Source organism: Micromys minutus, assembly GCF_963924665.1.
Source record: "Micromys minutus genome assembly, chromosome: 1".
NCBI lineage: Eukaryota > Metazoa > Chordata > Mammalia > Rodentia > Muridae > Micromys > Micromys minutus.
Window position 1 is genome coordinate 182,514,237 of NC_137969.1, and position 27,468 is coordinate 182,541,704.

Below are 27,468 nucleotides of genomic sequence, written 5' to 3' on the forward strand. Positions count from 1 at the left end.
TTTCCCGTTTCCTTTTTTTATGAAGGGGATCACAAACAAGGGTATCATATTAGTCAGAAACATCACTGAAGAGAGGGCAGAAATAGTTAAGAGTCAAAGAAACATGTAGTCTGTTGTGAGAATGTATCTTCTAGAAATGACAGGCAGGCTACCCATGACACTTCAGCCATGTGACTCTAACACTATGCCTGCCTAGGTAAGACCTGGAGCATGGTATCTCCAATGGACATGCCAATGCAGGAAGGAGAAATCACAAACCCTAGACAAACAACTGCAGGCAAATAAGGAACAAAGAAGGGAGAAGCAGTCTTTCTTGGTTCTCCCGAACTGACTATTCCCAAACAAGTGGTCAGACCTAAAATTGCATACATACAAGAAACAATAACAGACTCAGCAGGTTGTATTTATATATTTATGTGCATAAATGTACATATTGTGTCTGTATGTGTGTGTGTGCCTGTGTGTGTATGTGTGTGCATAGTAACTAAAAAGAAGCCATGAATTTGAGAGGGAGTTGGGGGGTGGTCTTTGGAAGACTTTAGAGTGAGGGCAGAAATGATGTAATTATATTTTAAAAATATTTAAATTTCAACACTAAAACATAATTTGGATGAGAAAATATAATGGTGATTTGAAGTTTATGTGTATGTGGGTTTTTGTGTGTATGTATGTGAACAACTTTTGTACAAGCATGATATAACTTCACATAGAAATTATAGGTTTTAGAATGATAGATGAACAAAGTTTCGTGGTAAAAATTCATGGTAAATTCTGATCCTCAGTATTGCATTTGAAGGATACAGAACATTAAAAAACAAAAAGGATCATTTCATGTGGTTCCTTTGGAGTTATTCCTAACACTTTCACAATCCATCAGTTCAGTTTTTCCTATGTCGTCGAGTAGTTGTTATGTACCAAATAAAATTAAATACAAACTTGCTTACTTTTAGCTTGAGTCCCACAATATATTACTTAATATTCTATGTATGTAGGTCAATAGCAAACTCCACTTGCTGAATTATTAATCTTCTTTTGGCAGTCTTTTTTATAAAAAGTGAAGTTTCTAAGCAAAAAGTTTTCTTTGTAAGAATACCGAAGATATGTGCAGATAGAAATGTTCTCTGAAGCTTCAGAGAAAATTCTAGATTGTTAATTTTTTATGATGCACATTCAACTTAAATGTAAAACATCTATAAATCTGATGTAACTTGTGTTGTTTATGAGAAACCTAAAACAAGTTTGTGATTAAATCTTCTAAAAAACAGCAAAGCACAAAAAAGAAATACCATAAATCTGTTGTCTTGTCAAAGTTCTCTAGAGAAACAGAATTTTCTTTTCTTATAGAATTGTGTTTGTGAGTGTGTGTGCATGTGCATGTGTGTGTAAAATATATATTAAGATTTTATTATAAGGGAATTTATTAGAATGCTTACAGGCTTTGTTTCCACTAATCCATAATGGCTGTCTGCCAAAGGATGGTCCAAGAATCCTGTAATGGTTCAGTCCATGAGATTGGATGTATTAGCTAGCCTTCAGTTTCTGTTGAAATCCTGAAGAAGTTGATTCTAAGCTAGTGAAGGAATGGACTTGCTAGCAAGAAGGAAACAATTAGGCACAGAGAGAGCAAGCTTCCTTTTTCCATGGCCCTTATATACCCTAAGATGTGGCTCAGGATAAAGATAGATCATTACACCTCAAAAGATCCAGACTCAAGATATGTTTATCTAAAGATCTGGATTAGAAGTGAGTCTCAAAAGAGCAGACATAATATACAGTCACTGATAGTTGGATACTAGCCTCAGAAAGCTCTGAACACCCCAGAAACAACTTGCAGGCCATATGAAGCTCAAGAATAACAAAGGCCAAATAGTGAAAACCTCAGTCCTTCTTAGGAAAAAAATGTGTATAGCACCCTCTCAGAGTGTGGTACACCTAGACCTTAAATCATTAATAATCCAAGAGCTAGGAATATAGCCTGTGGCAATTTTTGGTATTCAAAGATCATTATGTTTAATCTATACACACCAAGAAAACTCTGAATGTTTCCATGTTACATTCTGTTCTACATGTACTTTATGCTTATGGTAACTAGTGGGATTTCAATGCATGACATCAAACCTCTAAAAGAATTGCCAAAATGCTTTTAAAAATCTTTACATGTATCTCTCTACTTTAAATAAAGTTGTAAGAATAAAAAAGGAAGTGAGTCTTCTCATTTCAAATGATTTAATTAAGGAGAAAAAAAAAATCTCTCACAGATATGTATACCCAGGCATTTGTATTTTGGTTAACTTCAGATGTAGTCAAATTAACAACCAAGAATAACCATCACATCTATCATTCTCAAATGGGTCTTCTAAACAGTTAATATCTGTCTGCCCAGTGTTTGCAGTTGAGGCCTTTTGTTTCCCTTTTCAGCTCAGTTTCTACCTTTGCCACACTATAAGTCTGACCAAGGGAAATGAGTCAGCTTTATACTCTCAAATATGTGTTAGATTTTTTATTATTTTACAAGAGAATAGAGTTTTAAGTAAAAAAGAAAATCTTGTGATGCTATGCAGTGAACAATTTAACAAAACAAGTAATAGTCCTGGCAGGGATTGTAACTGAAGAGGAATATGTGCTTTTGCATATTTTAGAGCCTCTGATAACATTGAGTAGCAAGGCGTTACTTCTTGCATTCACTGAGTGTGTTTTTTAGAGAGAGGATGCATACGTATGCAAACGTTGGCATGTGTATCATTTTTCTGTCTTTTATTTTCAGGATGAGCAGAAGCTCCAAGAGAGTTTAGAACAAAGTGCAGCCATCATTGCTGCCTTGGTTAAAGAAAGAAACTCTGCACTCATTGGGCAGCTCCTGGTGGCATGAAGAACAGAGACAACGGTCATCTATAAACTTCCAAAGATACTTCCCTAAGACCCCCATCCTGCCTCCCCACCTCGATGTCTCCAGATTGTGCATATAATGTGATTGATGTTTTATTATTGGATGTGATGTTTAGGTTGTGAAAAAGGGTTAATGTTTGTGGCCATAAAATTATGTGTCAAATAAAAATGGCTCCAAACAGAAAAGGATAAACAAATAGAAAATGCTGCTTTTGTGTAAAGAATCTGTGCACTACTGCAGCAAGTCCAATTGAAATGATAAGGTGAGCCGTTTCATCAGGGATTCAAGTTTAGACAGCCTGGCTCTTATGTTAACTCTATTGTAATTAATATATTCGTCACATTAGAGCAGAGCTAATGAATACATTATTTTACTATGTGATAATGTATCTTTTTGCCTTGTTTTAGAATCACTGCACCTTATAAAAAGGAGGGGAGCTGGAAACTTGGCTTAGTAGGCAAGTGTTTTCCTAGTGTAGTTAGAGCAACATCATAGAGAAAAAAGAAAAACATGCTGGTAAATATTGGTCAGAAAGGGGAATTTGGAAAGGGGATGTCTCCAGTTTTTCTCCTCCTTGTCTCATGTGTTCTTGAGCTTTAGAGATCTCTAAAGAGACTGAGATCCACTCTTTTATTAGTTTTTAAATTGTATCTTTTCTTTAGTTTATGAGATGTTATGCTGACATTATTTTAAAGTGTCTCTACTTCTTCTTGGTTAGTTTCAGAAATGTCTGGAGAGCTTCATCAAGGTTGACTTGCTTCATTCAGTCCATCTGTGCCTATGGTCTTCTTAAAAGCAAGGAGCCAGTTCTGTGGAGTTAGTTAATCTTGATGTAGGAATGGTGGCAATTTTAAATCAAGATTTCATTCTTTTTAAGTTTTATTGGACATATATAATATTGTCCTTTATGCTGTACTTAATAATTATATATACATACATTTGTGAAAATACCTTTGATTTCATGTATACTTTTTATTGAAATATATTAAATCATAACATTCTAGAACTTACACTGGATAAAGAAATTATAAAGCTGCATGGAGTATGTTTACTCTGAATTGTCAATAAATATGTCTACTTTCGGAAATGTTTCCTGCAACATGTTAAATAAATTTTTTCTATATTTTTGAGTTTCAATATGCAATCAAACTTAATGTGCTACATCTGAATGGTAGAGGAGATTTTTAAGTACTAATTTTGTATTAGAGTTTATATTTTATGTTTAAATAAAAGGGGTAGAATAGGGGCAAGGGTTTATTACTGCAGTTCTTCCTAAGTGTAATGGGTTTATTGATTGTACACTCAGTTATAAATTAGCCAGCTTATCCCTTTTTTGGCCTATATGTAAATGTAAATCAGTTAACTCAAATTCACAAAGGTGAAAATATGTGAGAAATGTGTGGATTTTGGCTAGAATGTCTATGTCCCTGTTGATGTGGCCAGCTGTGTGTGGAAGGCCCCCAGAGGAGTCTGTACTCTGCCTGTGAACACCTGGTAAAATCTGAAGACTTTGAAAGAGCTCATTGGTCACAAGGACATTGTTAGCAAGGCTTAGCAGGAGTGTGAGTGGCTCATAACATGCCACAAATTAGCACATCTACACATTAGAAAGATTGCTCTCTAGAGTGCTAGATAGGTCAGCATAGATTTTTATTTAGTGCAGAGTATTAGAGAGGGCAGACATTCACACATTGAGGATGCAGAAGGAATCCTCCATCCAGCACTGTTCACGTGAAGAAATCAAGACTTGGAGATCTTAAATTGCTCAAGGTTGCAGAGCTGCAATGTAAGAAGAGACAGGGCTTCCTTAGGAAAACTGGACAGTTGCAGCTCATATCCTTAATGTAGCTGCAACTCCTGACAAGGATATCTAGAGAAGAGGCTGGAGGTAGAGACGATCTTGGATTGAACTCTGAAGAACGGAGAGACACAGAGAAGGCAGGAGCTGAGCACATCTCTGGCTCTGGCTCGAACAAAATCCCACCGACTTCCAGCCTTAGCACAGTGAAGAATGGAGAGACCTAGTGACAGAAAGATAAGGGAAAAGTATTCTATTTAAAATTCTTTGTTAAAAGACCATTCGGAGAAAGAGACTTTACATTTTTATTACCATTTTCCTAAATTTGATTACTTTAATAACCTGTCAATTCTGACTTTATTTTCCAAAGTCTTTGAAAATTGCGATTATGGTGAAATCACTTCTAGATGTAGAAAAGTTTTGGAAATATTTATACTTTAAAATTCATACTGCTTTAGTTAGAAAAGATTTAAGGTGATTTATTTTAAAACTAAAATAAAAGCTGAACAGTAGGGACAATGGCTTATATTGGCAAAGAGTAATAAGGTACATTTTACATTAAAATGCTTCATTTAAGAGGCAACATATTGGTTGCAATCCCCTTCAGCTCCTTCAGGCCTGTCTCTAACTCCTCCACTGGAGTCTGGCATCAATAGGAAGAGAAGCCATTTGTTCTGTGATGGCTTGTTTCCCTAGTGTATTGGAATGCCTAGATGGGATTCTGTGGGTGGGAGTGGGAGCATCTTCCAAGAACCAGGAGGAGGGAAGAGGGAGGAAAGGAGATAACATTTGAAATGTAAATACATAAACTATCCAAGAAAAAAAAAGAGGTGACTTGTTGCCATGTTCATCACAGCTCCAGGGATGGAACTGATTGTTGAACAAAGGAAATGAAGACAAGACCTACAAACCAAGATAATGGAATACACAGAGAGGCTGGGATGGATGGTCTGGCATCTTAGATTGATGAGAAACTCTGAATGTTTAGAGTTTACTCTATGGAGCTGAGCAGGGAAGCAGGGTTATTTTATACAACTGAACAAGAAGGCAGAATTGTATTCGGAAACACAAGGAGGCAAGGGTCATTATATTCAGCTGAAGCAGATTTAGCTAATCATGGTAGGAACAATGTCTGTAGGTGTCTTAGGGTTTCTATTGCTGTGAAGAGACACTATGACCACAGCAACTCTGATGAAGGAAAGTTTGACTTGGAGCTTGCTTACAGGTTCACAGGATTAGTTTATTTTTATCATGGTGAGAAGTATGGTAACACATAGGAAGACAAGAGTCTAGAGAAGGAGCCAAGAGAGAAAGACTGGAGACTGGGCCTGGCTCGAACATTTTAAAACTTAAAGTCCAGCCCCAGTGAGACATTTTCTCTAACAAGGTCTCATCTACCCTGAATGAACAAACCTAATAATGTGATTAGTAGTCAAATATATGAGCCCTATGGGGGTCCATTCCGATTCTAATCACCACAGTTAGGGAATGGTCTTCAGGCTATTAAACACAGTTAGAGAAAGCCATGGAAGATATTATCTGCACCCACTGTCAACATTCACACATGGACCAGAGGGAGGTCTTTCTGTCCTTCTGAGGCTATGCTGGGTGCCATATTCCCAGGGATCTGAACATAGGATACTTGGGAACACCAGTACTGTGCCAAGAGCACCCAATCACTCAGTACTGAACCCATCAAGGTTTCCCCCTCTCTGTACCATCTGCAGAAAAAAGGCAGATCTTTAATTCTATAAAGGCCTGTGTAGTCATCTCAGCCATTCTGCACTGTTTAATAGGAAAGTTCATTTTTCATGAGAATTTGTCATCACTATAGATTTTATTCCAGGATATTTTAATTATAGTAATCACTTTATGAAGTTTAAATAACAAAACATCATATTAAATATGTAAATTTCAGTTATTATGGTGAAACTAATTATATAGCATTTTAATTAAAACATTAAGAAAACTATTTAGAAAAAGGACTGAACTTATTTTCAATGTTCATCTTGAAAATGAACCGTAAATGTAAATGTTGATTAATTCACTATTAAGATAGTTTAAACTCAGTGGACCAGTACTGCTGCATAGATAGTTTAATGTGGTTTGTATTTTTATACAGGTTTATTTCAAACTGAAAAATGTGTTCTCATTTTAGAAATGAAAAGTAAAAGGAACAGACTATTTTATATTCTTTTTATAAAATCATATATGTCTCAATATTGCTACGTAACTTTGATAGTTTGAAATCTAATGTCATCTTCATTTATATTTAGTACAAGAATACTAACAAGTGAATCAGCAGTGTAAACAGAATTAAAATTCTAGGTCTCTTATTACTCCAAGAACACTTTAAAATTGTGCAATCCTAACTTTCACTTTTATTGCTCTATCTTGGAAGGTTTGGTAGTTTCAGTAGCTTTCAAGGAGGTAAAACTATTCATAAGCAGAGGCGAAAAGGATATTTTGGTTTCTTTATCTTTACGATGAGTTGTATTTTTTGTTCAAAAATAATTTTCACTTCCTTTGGAGGAGCATGTCTTTGTGTTTACGATCGAGAGTCATGTGACCTGCTTTGACCAATAAAGTGAGTTTACAGTGACAATGTCCCATGGAATCCTTTGGGAAGAGAGGCCAAGGATTGGCCGAGAGTAGTACATCTCAGTTGATAGCATGCTCCTGGTGAAAGCCTTAGTACCTAACTTCAATCTCCAGGATCCACATAGCAGCCAAGAGCAGCATCAGTGTCATCTGCAGCCCAAGCACTGGAGAGAAGATGGGCAACTTGTCTCCTCATACCAAATTGCTCAGCTCCAAGTTCAATGAGAAGAAATTTTGTCCCAAAAGAGTATCCTGGAGCAAGAGATGGCAAAACATCCGATGTTGACCTATACACATGCATAAACACAAGTGCACATACACAAATTCATACACATACAGAGTTACACTGGGGGGGGGGAGTTTTCTTCCTGGGAGATGTCCAGAACCAATCTAGCCTTCTGACCCCAAGATGGTGACAGAAGCCTGAGTCAGCTGACTTCCAGCTCATTCTCCGTTAATGAAAAGTCCAGCAGATGCCAACAGCTCTGTTCATTTGACCTTCTACAGACATTGAACTAAATAACTACTCAGTGATTTTGCTAATATTGAGTTTGGGGTTTTTCATTGCATGACAACTAGTGACAAAAGCAAGGCGTGGGGGGGGTCTGAAGCAATAGGTGATTTTTTTTTGCCTTTGTAAGTCTAGAAATTTTCTGGAAGAGACATATTTGCTTACTTAGAATGCTTATAGGATACTTTTTGGTCAGAGCAATGGTTCCAAAGTGCTGGGAAATTCTAAGCCCAACTCCATAGTCAGTAGTTTTGTAAGGCCATAAGTAGACCTGACTATTTAAAGTTTTATCAAATCAGATAAAGCCTTCTCTTAGATATAAAATGATATTGAGCTAAAATTATGTGACACAAAAAATAAAAATAGCTAACACTTATTGAATAATTACTATGTTTGAAGAAATGATCTTAATGCTTTATATATCCATCATATTTTATGGTATAATTCTTCATAATAATTGTATGTGTGAGGTACATAAAATGCTACTCCTCGCTATTTATAGGATAAGGAAACCAAGGCATGATTTAAGTGACTAATTCACAATCACCAAAAGAAACTGGGAGAAATGATAATAAAATATATTTAACTGTTTAATAACTTGTTAATTTCTAACCACAATGGGATGTAATATTTTAAAATATACTTTTTAACTTAAAGCTCTCAAAGTTAAGCCTCCTTTTTGTTAATAACAAAAATATTTTCTAACTGAAGAAGTAGTTCTAGAAAATAACTTGGGAATGAGAAAGTAGATTGTCTTCCCTTTGCAACTCTCAATCATATATGCTCCTCAATGTTTGCTCTCATGGGAAATGTTTGCAGTAAGTGGGGAGCAGTATGGAGAGCAGGGACACATTGGAAGCAGACTGTTCATCCCTTCCCATGGGAAAGGTTGCATCCTTTGATTTTATAAATGTCTGCTTGGCACAGATGAATTATGTAAATTATTGCTCTTCTTAATGAGGATGCTACCAAATAATCTGAACAGTTGTTAAAACATCTGGCTCTGCTTAGCTGCACTGAAGAGGCCTGGCTTGTATAATGCAGTTTTCTCTTCCATTTTAACCTTAGTAATCCTTGCAGGCTTTCTGTTAAGTCTGTCTTGAGCAACCTGGTGAGATGACAATTGTGAAAAGGCAGATGCAGAGGTGGAAGACCTATGATCGTCCCGGATTCTCGAAACTACACAAAGACAGGTTTTAGCAAATTGCATCAAAAATAGGAATATATGTTCTTAAATTGGGGTTTAAAAATTACATTCATAATCCTAAACTTTATCTGGATACAGTCTCTTATTTTCCATTTTGTGGCACTAGTTGAGCTTAGAGGCAGAAGCATCCAAAAGGCAACCTTAGCGAGCCATCTGGTATCTCTGCCATTCTGTATCGAACCACTGCTGCCTGCTTAGTAGAACAGGAGCAGTCATTGTGTCTCCCAGGCTGATGGAGAGAGTTTCTGGAGCTCTGCTATTTGGATCTATCTGTTACACTATTGTTGCACTGCATACAGTAAAAATGTGCTCTTGAAATTGGTTGTCTTATTGGTACAATCCGGTATTTTTCCTTATCTGTGTTTTACACCCAACTCCTTAATTCTGTTACACATAAGTTTTTTAGTCAAAGTGGATAATTAATTCCCTTTTAGGTTTTTGTTATTAATCTGTTACTGACTTTCAATAGTTTGAATAACCCCCATCCTGTGTGTGTTTTTAAGACCCCTGTGAAGCTTGTGGTTCCCCTTTCTTTTCCCATTTAAATAGAAATTCATTTTTTTTAATCCCACCTGAGTTTAAAAAAGAAAAAAAAAAAAGAAAGAAAAGAAAGAAAACTATTGTTGAACTGCCCACTTCAGGAATTCAGTTGTTGGCTTTGCTGAATGGAGGTATGCATGACTTTATGGTAAAAGAATTCTATTCAAAGACATTTCTTCCTGTTTGTTTTTTGGATCACTTACTGTTCACATAAGTCTGGAAAGGAGCCAAATTATGTAAACAAATTAAATTTTGAGGATTCCAGTGGGAAGAGCCATAGGTACTGCCATAAACCAGAAACTAAAGACAAGTTCAGCATGCATGTTATCATTGCCAGAGAAAGCTGTGGTTGGAATCTTAGTAAATATTAAAGGTTTTGGGTTAATTATGCAGTTATATAGATCACCACACATTGCCAAACCTATGTGTTTTGCTAAGCAAATTTTTAGTTTGATTTCCTTTTAATTTCATATCAGAAAAAAAGTTTCTGAAGCTCTAGTTTATACTCCCAGTCTACTAAAATGTATAATGTGTAATTTTCATTGTTAAAAATGAATTATCATCTCTCTGTGGCTGCACGGAACAGTGAATTCAGTAAAGGACTATTGAGAGAATGAATATTTTCCGGTTTTTAGACTCCTATTTGTCTTGAAATTACCATTCTCAGCATTTAAGTTGAAAGGCATGATGGGAGAGACAAGCAATGCCATTGACACTGCCAATTGGACACTTTTAACAAGATTATTGCTTAACTTTTAAATATGGGCCTTTTAACTATTCTATGATTAAAAATGAAATTGCACTTCTATTTTTATTATTTTTAAACTAAATTACTATAATGTAAATTAACATTCCTTCTTCAGAAAAATAACACCATTTATAGTATCCTCTCCAGCACTTAGACACATGGTCTATAAGTGCTTCAGTACATACCCTTCCATAATAAGTTATAATAAACTACCAAATTATTGCCTTTTTTTCTCATAGGAAAGCCCTCCTGTGGTCTCTTGCCACCTTCTCTCTTAATTGGATCTGTGCATCCCACAAGAAGATCCAGGTTTGTTTTCAGAAATCTCTCTTAGATGCTCTGATCTGATGCAGAGGATGGAGTTATAGGTTAGACCCTCCTTGACATTCATCTCAATCTTTCTTATTGGAAGAGATTCATACTGTCATCAAAGATGAGCTGGTGTAGATTGGTTGTCATACTGTAAGGGTCGGATGTTCACTAAAGAATGATACAACAGACTCAAATCATATGCAAAAGCAATGAGTGTTACATTCTGCAGAAGACCAGCATGAAGGAATCACTTATTCCAAAACGGACAGACCATCAGATGAGCTCACAGGTAGATTTAAAGCACATTACAGAATTTTGGGGTAGGTGACCTCTCTCTTATTCCATCTCTAAGGGCATTCCATTCCTGAGGAAGTCTGGAAACTTGCTGACCCAGTGTCATTGTTTCGGGTTGGGTGACTGGGCAGCTTTTAGGTTTTAAATATCTGCCAGAATCCTATTTGTTTATTTGTTTGTTTGTTTTGTTTTGTTTTTCCAAGTAACTGCTTGCCTGGACTCACCCAGTTTTTAGGCATAATCTCCTAGACGGCCAATTTGAAGTCTGTCATGGAGTCAGCCTGTCTCTTTACTAGGCCTGACTGCATAGCTCACCACCAGAACACTTGTGATTCTAAAATATTTGAATGCCTGATGCAACCATGTCCATCTTTCTTTAAAAAAAGGCTTTGCCCACAATTTTAGCAGAAAAAAAGTAGTAAATATTCATATTTTTCCAAGGGCTAGATTTTTTCAAAGATTTATTTATTTATCATATATAAGTACACTGTAGCTGTCTTCAGACACCAGAAGAGGGCACTGGATATCATTACAGATGGTTGTGAGTCAGCATGTGGTTTCTGAGATTTGAACTCAGGACCTTTGGAAGAACAACCAGTACTCTTAACCATTGAGCCATCTTTCCAGAAGGCTAGATTTTTTTAAGGGTTTGTCATAATCAACTTGTAACATTTTCAATATATATTTTAAAAATATCTAACTGGGATAAGTTCACAATGCATAAGTAAATTTAAGATTATACTTTACATAGAAAGAAACATGATAAAATATATAAGGGCTATCTTTTTTTTTTTTTTTAATAAAAGTCTCAGTGCCCTCTATATGGTAAGACTACCTTGGAGACAATCTGGTTCTTTTATAATAATTTTCTGAGCATATACTCAGCACATACATGACTGGGGCCTGCAGAGGCCAAGCCATGATGCTGAGCCCACACAGCTGGAGAGTAGTAACACAACAGGAACCTAAAGCCTGTGTTTGTGTGGACTTCCTATATGTGTTTAGTTACTCAGTGTTGAAACCTAATGTTAAGGACAATAATTATATACTGTGGATAAGGATTTGGGATCAACTTAGTAATATTTTAGTGTGTATTTTTGTTTTGATTCTTATTTGTCAGTGGACTAGATAAGATGGCAGTCATTAGTCACAGTTATGTCTCTGGATTTTTAAGATGTCTTACTATTTACTGAGTCAAGTTCTCTAGTCCAAGGGAGGTGAGATAGCTCACTTGTTAAGAGCATTTTCTTTTACTCCAGAGGACCAAAGTTTGAGTCCCAGCACCCACATCCGAAGACTCACAATGATATTTATCTCCAGCTTCAGGGTATCCAGCATCCTCTTCTGGCCTCTATAAAAACCTACATACATGTCACACACACAAACACACACACTCCACAAGTAAAAATAATAAACCCTTTTTAAAAGAACTCCAGTGCTTACATAACATTTACATTAGAATAAAAGAAATTTTATTCCCATAAAGGCAAATTCAAAATGTGGGGGAAAAAAATCAGAATATTATAAAACCCGGTGTGGGGCTGTCACTATTGGAGATAATCCAGAGGAACTGCCTTTTGTTTCAGGAAATGTAGATTGCTCTCTCTAGAGCTGGTATTTAGGATTAGCTGGGATTTCTACTTATCTCCTTTCTTGATCTTTCCAATGGAAGCATCTAGACTTCTGTAATATTCCTATAGCATTAACGAATATCTCTACCTAGTGATGCCATGCTGTACTGAAATGTTCTTCTTCCATATCGTCATAACCTCCCTTACGTTTGAAATGCAATTAAACAAAACTAAGTATTAATCTTTAGTTATCCAGTCACTGTAGGTTTAGTTGAAAGTAACAATAACCAGCTAAGTCCTTAAAAAATGTAATTACAACTTAGTAATAATACCCACAATTTCAATATTAACCTTTACCTTTTGTTAAGTAAATGCTTGCAGAATTTTGAGCCTTTGTTAGTGAGATATTCTATGAACCTTGAGATTTTTAAGAAGCCATTGGGACATATGTGATATTATGGTTTTTATTCATAGTTTTAAATGTATCCATTTCAAGCCCTAGTCCTAAATAAATGAATATTTCAGGCATTCCTCAAGCTCCTGTTACATTAAGGATATATAAAGATTCTGGGTCTTATGAATTGGTACAAGAGATCATCCTTCAGATTCCTGACTAGACTTCATTACTAACTATCAAGGATCATGACATTTTCTTCCATCAAGTTTAAAAATGTTCTGGGAACACACCCCCCTGTCTCATTTTTCTTCAATGACTAGCCTTCCTAGGCTATCACACTAGTCCTCTGTGACAGACATAATAGCTTCCCCGATCTTCTGCCATTTTTAGTGCTCAAACAGTTTATGTGAAAAGTGAGACTGCTTGATTTGTATTTTCACCCATACTTTTAAGGATAAACATAAACAGTGTTGGCTTGTACCTGTCTGCTCTATAGGGCCTTTGTCTGCTTTGCTATATAGTGAGCACTGCATTATCACATAACATGCTGAATCAGGCCATTGCTGACTATGTATTTGGTTTATCCAAATGCAGTTAAAGTAAGTTGTTCATTTGGCTGAATCTCCGGTAGTCCATGCTATCTGTACTATGTTTCATTTAATTTAATGGAGAGTACATGTTTTTGTGTATGATATAGAGTGTCAACCTGGCATTAACAGGAGACATTTATTTGGATATTTTTACTTTTTAGGCTGTTCTAAGAATAGCAGCTCACCTGTTAAGGGAAGGGTTTGATAAAATGTATTGCTCCTTCTAGGGCAGACTTCTGGTCTACCCGAGTGTCTAGAACATGGACTTTAATCTTATGTCTCTAGTTACTTAGTGCATAGAAAGGTCTCTACATGTTTGTGAAAGTGAAGACACTTAAATGATTGTTTGATGGCCATATCCATGAATGGCTTCCAAGGCAGACTTGACTGGGGCTATGAGAGAATGAAGAACAGGCAAACAGATACACAAATAGATGGGCAGGAAGCTGGGTTTGGAGGTCTTCAGGCCGTAAATATCTAAGGGATGGTGTCTGTAGTAGACATTTTCTGAGTACATTGTGACACTAATACTCAGGTCCTTGAAGAAGGCTTTGTCATCCCTCTGAGCCCGAGGCTATGGGGTCTTTGACATGGTCATGCCTAGTCAACAACACATATTAACATAGGTATTCCTTCACTCTGGGTTTTCTTCACTCCCTACATTTGACAATATTAGATGAAGGAAGGGGAAAGAATTGAATGGAGTCACGAAATGATTTGTGAGGGCTCTTATCAAGAAATCTTACATTATCATTGTACTTATATTGTAATAGGTTTTTAAAACAAGTAGTCTGTTGAAGAAAACCTTGTTTCTTTAGATTTTTCCTAAGGTGATTAAATACTTAAACTGTTCAAATTCATTTCCTATGTCTAATGTTTTAATGGAAACAAAGCTCCATCTGGTGGAAGAAATTGCTTCTGGGTTTGGCTTGGAGCAGAAGGTCTGTTTAGCAGGGAAAGTAAATGTGTATATGTCTACTGACATGCACACATTTGCACGTGGCTCACACAGACTTTTTTGAGTCAGAGGTAGGCAAAGTGGACTTGTGTCCTGCATCATTGATTTTTTTAAAGAAATTATATTCAGCATTTGATTATTATGAGTGGTTCAGCAATTAATCACCAGAATAATCATACTGTGAAAATCACAAAGACACTGTTTTCTCTTACTTCAATTTTATATAAAAAAATTGTACATATGTGTGTGTTTGTGTGTGTGTGTGTGTGTGTGTGTGTGTGTGTTTGTGTGTGTGTGCATGCGCACATGAGTGTATGAAAGCCAGAAATTTACAAATACTTTATTTGGTAATCACTCCCCACATTTATTTTCAGGTAAGGTTGCTCACTGACCTGGAGCTCACTAATTTGGCTATTTGAATGGGCAGGGGACACCTATTTTTATGTTTTATGTCCCCAATGCTGATATTACAGGTCCACACTGCCATTTCCAATTTTATATAAGGCAGTTAGGATGAAACTCAGGTCTTCCTGCTTGCATGGCAAGAACCTTTTGATTTGAGCCATCTCTTCAACTTCAAACTTCCTTCGAAACATAATTTTATGTATGATTTGATAACAAAAATTTACCTACAGGACTCTATGAAAAATGTAAAAATCATAAAAATCTAATGGATAAATGAATGAACATTGGCTAATCTGACATCTTAATCGATGTCTCTTCTGTCTCAAACACATGAGTATTGCTATGTATACTACTTGTAGAATGACATAGCTCTGTAGCTATTAGCTTGATGATGCTTAGAAAACTCACTAGAGTCTACATACTGGAAATGTTCCATATGTTCTGAGTCTACAAATTTATTCTGTTTTATTTATATTAGAGCATTAAATCAAGGACTGGAGACGTGACTCCACTCAGAGGTTAAGAACACCGCCTGCTCTTCCAAAGGCCCTGAGTTCAATTCCCAGCAACCATATGATGGCTCACAACCATCTGTAATGAGATCTGGCACCTCTTCTGGCTTGCAGTCAGAACATTGTATACAGAATAAATCTTGAAAAATATTAAATCAATTTCTTAAATAACCTACATTTGAAAGGTGTGAACTTTTATTACAAAACTGTAGCTATCTAGGAATAAAGGTTGTTTTCCTTTTGATACGTACAATTTCAACCTGAGAAATAATGTCTTCATTTTAGAAAAATTTGGAAAATGCATGACATTTGTTGGTTTAAATGTTGAAGCTGAAATCCTAATAGTCACGTAGTCATTTTTTTCTTCTTGAGTTGTTTTATATTTACTCTTTTCTCTTTTTTATACATTGTTTTTGATATTAGTTGTTTACACATGTTGAATTGTTACTCCTTTTTCAACTTGAAAATTTTTATTTACTTTATATCATAATTGCATCTTCCCTTCCCTCTTCTCCTCCCTGACCCTTTCTCTCAATGCCCCTTCCACTATCTCCCCATCCTCCCAATCTCCACAAAAAAGGAGATGCCTCTCATGGATATCAACCCTTTCTAGCATATCAAGTTGCAGACCTGGGCCCATAGCAGCCCACAGAGACTAAACCAGCAAACAGAGAGCACAGGGGGGGGGGGTAGGGTGGGGGGGGGCAAACAGAAAGAGACAAACCTAGGTGTTTGGTACATATGTGACAGTTGTGAAGCGTGGTCTTCTGGTGGGACTCTAGACTGTGTAGCTCAGTATGAGAGCACTGGCCTAGCAGGCCCAAAGTTCTGGGTTTAATTTATAGATGCTCCAAAATAAATAGAGAATAATATATGATATAGTCTTGAAGGACTGCAGTGGGATATATGATATAAAGAGCTAATAATAGTTTCAAGGTATCAGTCATGGGCCTTCTTGTTTTTATTATTTCCATAGTCTTAGTGTATACTGTGTAAATTGAAAATTAACACATAATCATACTTCTAAAACAGCATAGGTGATTTTGTCCAGAGTTTCTCCAGTGTTTTTAGGAAAGTTGTCAGTAGTGGCAGAGGTTGAAGGCTACCTTGGTCAGAAAGATAGGTTTTTGAGATAACTAAATGAAAGGTTGTGAAGGAAATGTAGTTGCTTTGTTGTGGAGGAACTAAGAATTAACTGTGAGAGATCATACAACAAAATAGAGAGTATTTATAAACAAGTAAAGTTAAGGGTATATGAAAGTAATTTCAGATAAATACTTGCACTGAACTGCTTTGTTGATCTGCACACACAATGATGCTTTTAAAATATTTCCATTAGCTCTTCTATTTCCTTTGTGGAATCACTAAAGAAGACACTGATGATCAGGTAAGTGTGAGAAGGTGATGGAACTACATTATTTCAGAAAGTGTAGAAGTCAGATGAGCGCCCTGGGCCAGGCATTCATGTGTCTTGTCTTCTGAAGGAACCAATCCTCAGTATGTGCCTTATAAAGTCCAGGAATCCTAGCTGTAACTTTACTCAAGTTATTAATAGTTTCAGCTATGTACATCAATAAGTTGTAACATTCTACAGAGAATATTTAAATCAATTATAGTTATAAAAACCATTTTATGTAGAAAATGACCGAGCTTTTTTCTTTCTGTGATCGGCCTGTGAACAAAACTACTAACCTCTTCAGTGCTAATTAGTTGTCCATATCATTTTCTCTCTCTTATCTATAATTCTTTTTATTTTAAAGTGCAAATATGACAACAAAATTGGTTGAAATATTTCTCAACTTATTGCATAAGTTTTAAAATAACAATATTATAATAAAATAACCAACACACCTCTATTAAATCTGGCATTTATATTACTAAGTACAACACATTGAACTGTTGAAATCATAAGGAAATGAACTAGCAAAAGAAGCATCTTCCATGCTCTGCTCCTGTTCCATAGACAGCCCCATCTTCTCGTGCAGTACCAGCCTCATCCCTTAGACAAGATGGTGAAGGTTGGTGTGATCGGATTTGGCCGTATTGGGCACCTGGTTACCAGGGCTGCCTTCTGCTCAGAATCTGGAAAAGTGGAGATTGTTGCCATCAACGACCCCTTTATTGACCTCAACTACATGGTCTACATGTTCCAGTGTGACTCTACCCATGGCAAATTCAATGGCACAGTCAAGGCTGAGAGTGGGTATCTTGTCGTCATTGGGAAGCCCATCACATCTTCCAGGAGCGAGATCATGCTAATATCAAATGGGGTGATGCTGGTGCTGAGTATGTCGTGGAATCTACTGGTATTTTCACCACCACAGAGAAGGCCAGGGCCCACTTAAAGAGTGGGGCCAAAAGGGTCAATATCTCCGCCCCTTCGGCTGAAGCCTGCATGTTTGTGATGAGTGTGAACCATGAGAAATATGACAACTTTCTCAAGATTGTCAGCAATGCATCTTGCACCACAAACTGCTTAGCCCCCCTGGCTAAGGTCATCTATGACAACTTTGGCATCATGGAAGGGCTCATGACCACAGTTTATGCCATCACTACCACTCTGAAGACTGTGGATGGCCCCTCTGGAAAGCTGTGGCATGATGGCCATGATGACTGTGTTGCAGCCCAGAACATTATCCCTGCATCCACTGGTCATCCCAGAGCTGAATGGGAAACTCACTGGCATGGCCTTCCATGTTCCTACCCCCAGTGTATCTGTTGTGGCTCTGACATGCTGCCTGGAGAAGTCTGCCAAGTATGATGACATCAAGAAGGTGGTGAAGCAGGTAGTTGAGGGCCCACTAAAGTGCATCCTGGGCTACACTGAGGACCAGGTTGTCTCCTGTGAGTTCAACAGCAACTCCCACTCTTCCTTCCACCTTTGATGTCTGAGCTGGCATTGCTGTCAATGACAACTTTGTGAAGCTCATTTTCTGGTATGACAATAGTATGACAACAGGGTGGTGGACCTCATGGCCTACATGGCCTCTAAGGTGTAAGGAACCCTGAACCACCCACCTCCCAGCAAGGACACTGAGAGCAAGAGAGAGGCCCTCAGTTGCTGAGGAATCCCATTCCATTCAGCCCCCTCACAATTTCCATCTCAGACCCTCATAATAATAGGAGGAGCCTAGGGCACCCTCCCTATTCTTCTGAATACCATCAATAAAGTTCTGCTCCACCCACAAAAAACAAAAAACAAAAAACAAAAAAAACAAAAAAAGAAAAAAGAAAAGAATAATCTCCCTTTCTGGTTTGTTGACTCACCCTTGATCTTTAACAAAAGAAGGCTCAGATCTATGGCTCTTCCTCAAAGAATCTCATTTTACTCTTAAGTCTGCAGGCTTATTTCCCTAAAATTAAAGCAGTTGTAGAATATAAAGATGAGCAATTTTTCTATGTTTGGGTTATTATACTTAGTACAACGTCTTCCATGTTTATCCATGTTGTTTAATGATGCAATCTCCTTTTTAAGGCTCAATACTGTGTCTCTGTGTGCACTGGCTGGTCTTGTGTGTCAACTTGACAAAAGCTGGAGTTATCACAGAGAAAGGAGCCACAGTTGAGGAAATGCCTCCATGAGATCCAGCTGTAAGGCATTGTCTCAACTAGTGGTCAAGGGGGTTGGGGGAGGGCCCAGCCCATTGTGCTTCTGGATTCTATAAGAAAGTAAGCTGAGCAAGGCAGGGGAAGAAGCAAGCCAGTAACATCCCTCCATGGCCTCTGCATCAGCTCCTGCTTCCTGATCTCATCAAGTTCTAGTCCCAAGTTTCTTTGGTGATGAACAGCAATGTGAATAAACCCTTTCCTCCCCAACGTGCTTCTTGGTCCTGATGTTTTGCGCAGGAATAGAAACCCTGACTAAGACACTGTGCATGCATTAATTTACAATAACATTATGATGTCTTTGTTTCTGTATCACCTAGTTTGTGTTGTTATAGCACAAATGGTAGACAAAGGGGTTGAGAGAGAAGAGAAGACAAGAGAAGAGAAGAAGGAGAGGGACGGGAAAGGGAAAGGGTGAGTGGAGGAAGAAGAAAGGAAGGGGCAGAGAACTTGTTTCTTGCTATGGAGTCTGGAAAGACTAAAATAAAAGGACAAAAACTACCAGGGAACTTCTCTCTCATCCCTTGGGCATGAACAGGATGAAAAAGAGGGTTAGGGTTTGAACTTCTTATTTCCAGTCTTTGTATAACCGGGAGGAACCCATCCATAGGAGAAAAGCCATCCTGACCCCAGCACCTTAGGCCAGACTCCCACAGCTTACCCTGAGGATCAAGTTTTCAACATGTAATTTTTTGGGTGCACTGCTTAAGTGTAGTTTGCCATATGGACCACTTTTAGTTGGAAAGATAAATTTTAGCATCTGGCCAATGACACTTTAATGTGACTAAAACATGCTACATTGTGCACTTGTCCCTGCTTCAACTTTCAGAAGATATCCTGTGAATTCTTTTTGAGGCTTCCCAGAAGGCCCCACTGCCACTCTTCGTGGGCTAACAAGCATGTGCTGCGCTTAACTTCCTGTATAGCAGACACTATGTAAATTCGCACAAATCAAAAAACAAACAAACAAACAAACAAACAAACAAACCCAAAATAAATCTACATCTGAGCATTTCATCTACATAAATTGTGAGCTACTGGGCACAGTATTCAGATTTATAGTTATGGTCAATGACACTTTATAATTGAAGAAAAATATAACGGCTTTACACTTGTAATTTCGTGGATTATTAATACGGTCTAAGACTGTTACCCACTGAAACAATACCTTTCTAAACTGCGTTTTACTGGTGTATGTTTGATTCATCTATTACTTGTTCCTATGCTGACCGACTTACCTACACCTAGTGGAAGGGTGGGCATGTTGTTAGAAGAATTATGGTCTATTTCTTCAGGGGCTCCAAAGAAGTGTGGGTGCCGTGGGGATTTTCATTTGGTTCGGACAAAATTTTCTAATCCCAGTTAGTTCTAGTTTGGAACTAGCTTCCTTGACATTGCAAAACAGGTAAGACGTGAGTGAATGGACTAGCAATACCCTGTATCGGGAGCAGCTCTGTCTCCTCCTCCTCCTCCTCCTCCTCTTCTTCTTCTTCTTTTTTTAAATATCTAATTTTTTATTGTCCCCAAATTGTACTTGTGATCAGGGTCTTGTTTCTGGAGCTAGGCAACTGAGGTCTTTTTTTTTTTTTTTTAACAACTTTATTTTACAAAACAAAGATCAATGTACAGATTTTAAGCATTTTTTTCATAAAATTATACAATACATTTTTATCAGTACTTGTTTTTTTTGTTTTTTTGTTTTTTTGTTTTTTGTTTTTTTTTTTTTTTTGTTTTTGTTTTTGTTTTTTAAAGGTTTGATAGTGTGATAAAGATCCCACCAGTAACAATGAGCATAAAGTACATGTAAAACAAGATGCAACCTGGAGATAGTCAAAGTTTTCTTGGTGTGTAAAGATTTTTTTTTTTTTACAATGAGAAGACAGTACATGGTAACTGAGGTCTTATTTGTCAGTCTGCTGCACCGTTCCCTTCTCAGACACAAAGATGCCATCCAAAAACTTTCTGATATCCTTGTTTTTAGCTGTTGTGGCTTGCTGAATCAGAGCCGCTGAATTCGAAACAAGTTCAATATCATTTCCTTCAAGGATTAATTCATCCTTCTGGGCTGGAGAGGTGGCTCGGTGGTTAGAGCACTGCTTGCTCTTGCGGAGGAGCTGTGTTCAGCCCTGTCCCTTCTGACTTCTCATCCCTACTCCGCACCAGCCCGGCAGGCGGCTGTAGAATAAACCATTTTAAAACTGCCCACTAGAGGGAGCCGACCACCATCAATCTCGGTGCCTTGCCCTGGGGCTTCCATGAGGGAAAGCAAGACACAAGTGCAAATCCCTAGACCTTACTTCACATTTCTCCCAGTATTCTTGTCCAAATCTCATCGATTACTCCTATAAGGAAACAAAGTTCGGCGTAGTGTATGCCATGACTGTGTTCGCATTTTAATATGTGAAATGTTCAGCTGCTATGGAGAAATGGAATCCAGATGAGTTATTTGAATTTAACAGTGCAAAACACCCTGGAAAGCATGGGCTTCCCCATACTTCCTGAGGTCTCTTCCTCTGTTTTATTTGTCCTGGATATAACTGTTGTATTTACCTGCTAGCCTATCATATTGTTACAGCTTGCCCAGGCATTTAAGGCAAAGGACTCCACCAGGCAGATGTTTGGACCATACTGAAAATAGAGACAAATGTTTAACTTTAAAGACTAAACTTATCTGCTTACTTAGAAAAATGAAAGTAGGCAATTTTTTTAAATGGTAAAATTCCCAGTTGTAGAATGACTGGCCTAAGTTTGAACCATTCTCCATTTTCCCATTATGGTTTTATATATTCTTCCTCTCTTCCAGAAATCACTTTTAACGTGTTCAAATCCTACAACAAACATTCAAGTTTTGTTTTGTATTAAACATTTATGTTTGGCTACTTGAAGAAAAGTGAAAGATAATGTATGTAATCCAGCTTGAAATGTTGAAACACAATAACCCTGTTTGAAAATATAAAAGAAAAGACATTGAAAATTGAGATATTAGCTCCTTATATTATAAAATACATTTAAGTTTTGACTTTTACTAATTCTTATATTTTAACTAATTCTTATTTAGGGGAAGGGTAATTACTGTGATAGGTGATCATCGCAAACTCAATTTCAATAAAAAAGTATGATTTTATTAACCTTTCAACTACTTGTGTAATATGTAGTGTTTGATATGATTAGTTTAAACACTGATATACTTAAAACATATCAAACACTACATATTATAGTAGAATTCACAGAAATTCGAGGGTATTAGTCCATTAGCTTGATTCTAGAGGGGAAATGAATGTGATTCAGGAATAAACACAAAAGACAACAGGAGACAAAGCAGAAAGCCTGCAGCGCGTTCTCGGTGTTCTTGCGAGACTGAAGCGTTTGGAGGAAATGTTTGTTTGTTGGTTTCCCACACACACCCAGCAGTTTTTACAATGTGTCCTTTGTGAAGGTGCATTCTTGCTCTGTGTTTGCCTCTGTCTCTCTGTCTGTCTCTGTCTGTCTCTGTCTCTCCTTCCTTTCTCTTTATTTCTTTAAGGCCATTAAAACAGGCAGAAAAGATGCATGCACTGCCTTCGAGTTAGCTCATTGGAGCTGGAGTTAGTATTAAGTATATACTTCTGTGGCATTAAATAATGACGTATTAGGAACTATAGGTATGATACTTCTACACTCTGTCCACTGGAGCATTATTTACAGCTAAACTTTCTGGAAAAAAGAAAAGTTCATTAACGTTTTTTTTCCATAACATAACCTCAAATTAAAGGCGTAAGGACCGAGCAGAACAGCTCTTTGAACTGTTGCGGGTGGTGCCGGGCTACACCACCTTCAAGGGGTGAAAACCTAACCTGAAAGATGGTATAATTGTTGTCTGGCCAAGACTGGGCAAAATATCACAGGGGGGAAATACAGCTTTCGAAGAGCATGTGCGAAAACACCACCTGTGCTCCAGGCATAGTCTGAAAACTTTTCACAAGATCACGGAATCTGAAAAAACAAAGCTATGAGGTTTGAGATGTAGAAAAGGGGTCAGGAAAGTTTAATAACCCACTGAAGATCGTCCATTTAATGAAGGTAGGAAATGGTGTTAAAATCTAACTAGTGTTCAAGAGTTCCTAAGTGAGTTTAACCCAAGGCATCCACTCTGAGGAAGATGTGGGTGGGGTGCGGGTGAAGGTGGGGACATAAATTAAGGGACAGGATGGTGGGGACAGAAGTTTCCGCGTCTTCAGCCATTTATATTATAGTGGGTTTTACATCTTCCTTGCCGCGTCTGTAGAAGGGATTTCAGAGTCAGAGCAGGGCAGAGGCAGGATTCTGGAAATGGTATTCTCTTTGCTTTGGAAAAATTGGCAGCCTCTCTCCAGCCTCTCCTTTGGAATTAACACAAACCCCAAACATCACAGCCGGATGTTTGAAAGTTTTTAAACCTTGCAATTTTGCAAAGTTCCTCAACTCCTCCCCACACTTTTACCCCCGCTGAATGTCCTGAAGTTCTTTGGCTCCCTTGAGTTTAGAACGAAGAAAGTGTAATTTGAGTTTGGTTTCTCAGCAAGGCGATGGCAAAAGGATATTTATGGTGTTGAAGTATTTCAGCTCTTTCTCCAGCATGTAGAGCATGTAGTATATTTAAAATACCACTCTCCAGGATATCTCCCTTTTGCTGAGATAATAAAATTGATCATATGTTTTGAGGTTAAGTAAACTGTTGTAACAATCTTGCAGCTGCCTGCTGGTTGTGGTTTTCAAAAGCAATTACTCACTCTGGGGTCAACTTTGAACTGTACATTTTAATTGAAAAGCTAATTGTAGGCCATTGCTCCTGATTTAGCATTTAATTTGGCAGATTAGGAGGCGAAAGGACTTGAGAAAGCAGGGAAGGGAAGAGAAAGCTTGCAGAAGAAAAGCTGGGTTCCGATTTCTGTTTGTGTGAGAGGCTTCCCACACAAGATACTTTGTACTCTCACCAAGCAAAATGTGCCTGGACCAGTGGGCACATTTCTGAGACATTTGTCTGGGTGGCCTGCAAGGTCCTGAGTTTATCCACATTTGCTCTCATGACCCCAAGCCCAGTGTGTCTGTAAGATGGACAGAGATGGAGGGAGAAGGAAGGGAAGAGAGAGAGGAAGAGTGAGAAGGAAGGAAGTGAGGAAGGAGAGGGAGGGGAAGGCAGATTCTTGATTTCAGAATTCAGCTCTGTTACCTTTCTGATCAGGAGTTTATTTCATTTCTTCAAATCCTGGTGATGTCCAAGGGTAAGGACTGACGTTTATTAAAATATACCTACCAACACTGACAGTGCTGTTGTAGTCTGGCAAGAGGCTGCCTTGTTTACAGGTTGCCCAGCAGAGCAATTCAGTCTTCTGGTGTATTTATTAAAGCTCTCCATGATTAAGAAAACAGCAGAACCTGGGTTTTCCATTCAGGAAGTTAGTAGCATCCTTAAAAGTGCCAGAAAACATTTTTTTTTAAAGTCAACTTGTGGAATGACATTAAGTGGTTTCTTTTTAGTCTGTCCTAATTTAGAAGTAAATTCAGTACTGTCGAGGTAATTTAGACAAGACTGTGCCATGCATTTTGTAGACACACACTTTCTTAAAACAAATGTGCATGTATGATGTCTTTGGTCTTCTCCATCAAAGGTCAGTTGGAAACCTGCACTGGGAGTTTTCTGTGAACCAGATAACACATTGCCAGTGTTAATCAGAGCTGAGATGAAAACCAATGTAAGAATGTGTTGTCTTTTTTTTTAGTAAGAAACTTTCATTATATATCTTTGGGAGATTGTTTGGAATGTAGATTTGGCTGGTCTCAACTGTGGATATTTAAATATAGTCTCTGTGAATCAGTACTCTGCTCTGTGAGGACGAGAATCAGTCTATCACACTGCTCTTGGAACTCTATTGAAATGTAATGTATGACTTGTGTGGTTGCTTCAGAATGCAGCGTCTGCTTTACCAACAACAGAGAACAGCTGCCATTTATTTGGCATTTGAGTATCAAATTTGAAGCTTGCGTAGTTAATGGAAAAATGAAACATCTGTGTTGATATTACGAAAAATCATCCTGAACCCAGGACATCAGTGGAAACAGCAGTTTCCTTCCTGGTACCCAACTTCTGACAGCTTTTATTTATTTATTTATTTATTTATTTATTTATTTATTTATTTATTTATTTATTTGATCTATTAAACTTATTTTATCAATCTAGTTAGTTATTGATGATCTTGGTGTTTGTGATCTACAAGTATAAATAAGTCTTTTCCAAAGTCAGAAAGGGGCTGTACAGAAATGAAGGCTTGAAGTTCAAGTTCAAAACTTTCAAACCACTTGAACAACATCCCACTGTTCATTATACAAACAAAACAAAACCCAAACAGAAAGTACTCCACATTAGGTGAGTGCATTTGCTTAGAAAAGTAGAGAAATGAAGTAAATTGTGTAGTAAGGTCATAGAACCCCTCCGGCTTAGGGAAAATGGTCAAAGAAGTTTGTATATAATATTACTAGTGACCGAGTGTACGTATAATAGAGTAACATTTCAGACATATTCTTCATACATGAAAAATAATAGTCATACATTTTTTTTAAAAAATAAAAGATTATGAAATCATTTAGGTTAGGAGTTTCCCTTTTTGATAAACTTGATACACAAGTATGGTAAATTTGAAATATTAATTCCAGAGTCTGAATTTCAGAAACAACAGCGAAGCCCACTGACTGTGTACTGATGTAGCAGTGTTTAAGAGTGTGAGCTCTAGGTATAGGAGAAAGGATTCTATTTCAAGGCATACATTCTGGCTCTTCTCCATTCTCTTATCTGTAACATCAGGGATAAGAACGTGATCACATTCACTGGGTTATAGTTAAGGCTAAACAAGTTAATTATCTGAGCTAAATAGAAATTCCTAATGTGTGTTTGCTACTTTCTCTGTTAAAAAATGCCTTTGTTCATTGGTTAATAACTAAACTGTTTCTCAAAATTAGTACATAAAGGTTATACAAATCAGATACCAAGTCACATTTGAAACATCAATTTTCACTAAAGTTAATAATTACACATATAATTTATATTTAGCCTTAGAAATGAACTTTGGTTGTCTAGACTTCAAATGAGAAAGTTGAGAAAAAAAAAGTCTTAGGAATAGCTGTACTTAATTAACAGACATAGGCGCATTACAATTCTATTGTTCAATAGGAAAAATATGAGCAAGAATAACTTCATCTGGATGCAATTCCTCACTTTATTTCTCTGTGATATATTTTGATTTTACACTAAATTAGTGGAAACTTTTACAAGAAAGATTAAACAAAGGATCAGACTCACTCTGTGATAGAAATGATATTATGATTACTTATGGATATTGGGGCTTGTTGTAGTCCAAGCCAATACTGTAAATCTCCATACTAGACCGGCCTTACTTTATATTCTTTGGCATACAGATATGTCAGACTCTCACCCCTAATCATTTATGTTACCTAATTTCTCAATGCTATAAAATCATGGTTTGTGTGTGTGAGTGAGTGAGTGAGTGTACGTGTGTGTATGTATGTTTCTTAGAGACCTCAAAGCATGGGGTGCAAGTCAACAGCTACTACCTCCTTCAGATGAGGTTCACTGAGAGTGCTAGCCAGAGAGGAGGTGAACTCTCTCTGCGTCTCCAGTTACTCAGCCCGTCTGCACTCAGCTCTGGTGGAGGCTTGATTATGAAGACTGCATTTTGCTTTGCAGACATACACTTGAGTCTTATTGAGATAATTTGCTCCAAAGAAACCCTGGCTACTGCTCAGGTGAAACAGCTTTCTTCCCATAAGGTTTCAGTTTACTGGAGGTGAGATCCAAGAACTGGGCTTTAATGGGAGAAGGAGGATTTCTCCAAAGCGAGACTTGCTAGCATTTCTTTGTTCAATCCACTTTCTTTCATTTCAAGTTGATTGAGGGACATCAGATAGGATTCTTGTTTCCCCCTGCATGCTTCTTGTCAACTATCTTGCCTTTCACAGCCCAGCTACACTGGGAGTTTACAGCCTTTCATTGGAGCCTGCCAGACCTAGGTGTTATGTAGCATACCTCCAGGGATCATTACCATATGGTATTTTAGGAGAGGACACAGTTCATTTCAATGCAATTCAAATGAGCAGATTTCTTTTCTTTATTACACCATTGCATTTGGCGGCAATCCACCAGGGGCAGAGTCTAACTCTCAAAGGAATGCTCTGCCCACTCTGTCCATTTAACAGGACATTTGGCTCGAAAACCTTGTCGGTTGATCACACATGTGCAGCAGATGTGTGAGCATGCGTAGCGAAAATAAAAAATAAAAAATCCCAGCAGTGTGCTGTGGGAAATGTAGCATGGAAAACAGGGACACAAAAGAAGTCTGGTGCTTGAACTTTGATTTTTGTTGTTGGAAGGCAGTGTTTCTTATTAATCTTTTCCTCCTTTCCTAGGAGAGACAGGTACGGGTTTCCATTATTATTTCGCAGTGATTATTCATGTAACCCGGGTAAGGAAACTTAGTTCATTTTCACAGACTTTGGTTTAG

The 27,468-nt window shown here is 37.5% G+C and overlaps 1 protein-coding gene across 2 annotated transcripts in view; it reads left to right on the forward strand.

Moving 5' to 3' along the window:
• CRPPA (CDP-L-ribitol pyrophosphorylase A) overlaps window positions 1–3,318 on the forward strand; it is a gene marked incomplete at its 5' end in the record, with an annotated part of 280,876 nt that extends 277,558 nt beyond the window's left edge. For both annotated transcript variants that reach the window (XM_080936583.1, XM_080936584.1), the window contains one exon: window positions 2,765–3,318. In XM_080936583.1, coding sequence (XP_080792709.1) covers window positions 2,765–2,869 — 105 coding nt within the window. In that variant the 3' untranslated portion in view covers window positions 2,870–3,318. The remainder of the gene's footprint in view (window positions 1–2,764) is intronic.
• Window positions 3,319–27,468: the final 24,150 nt, after the last annotated feature.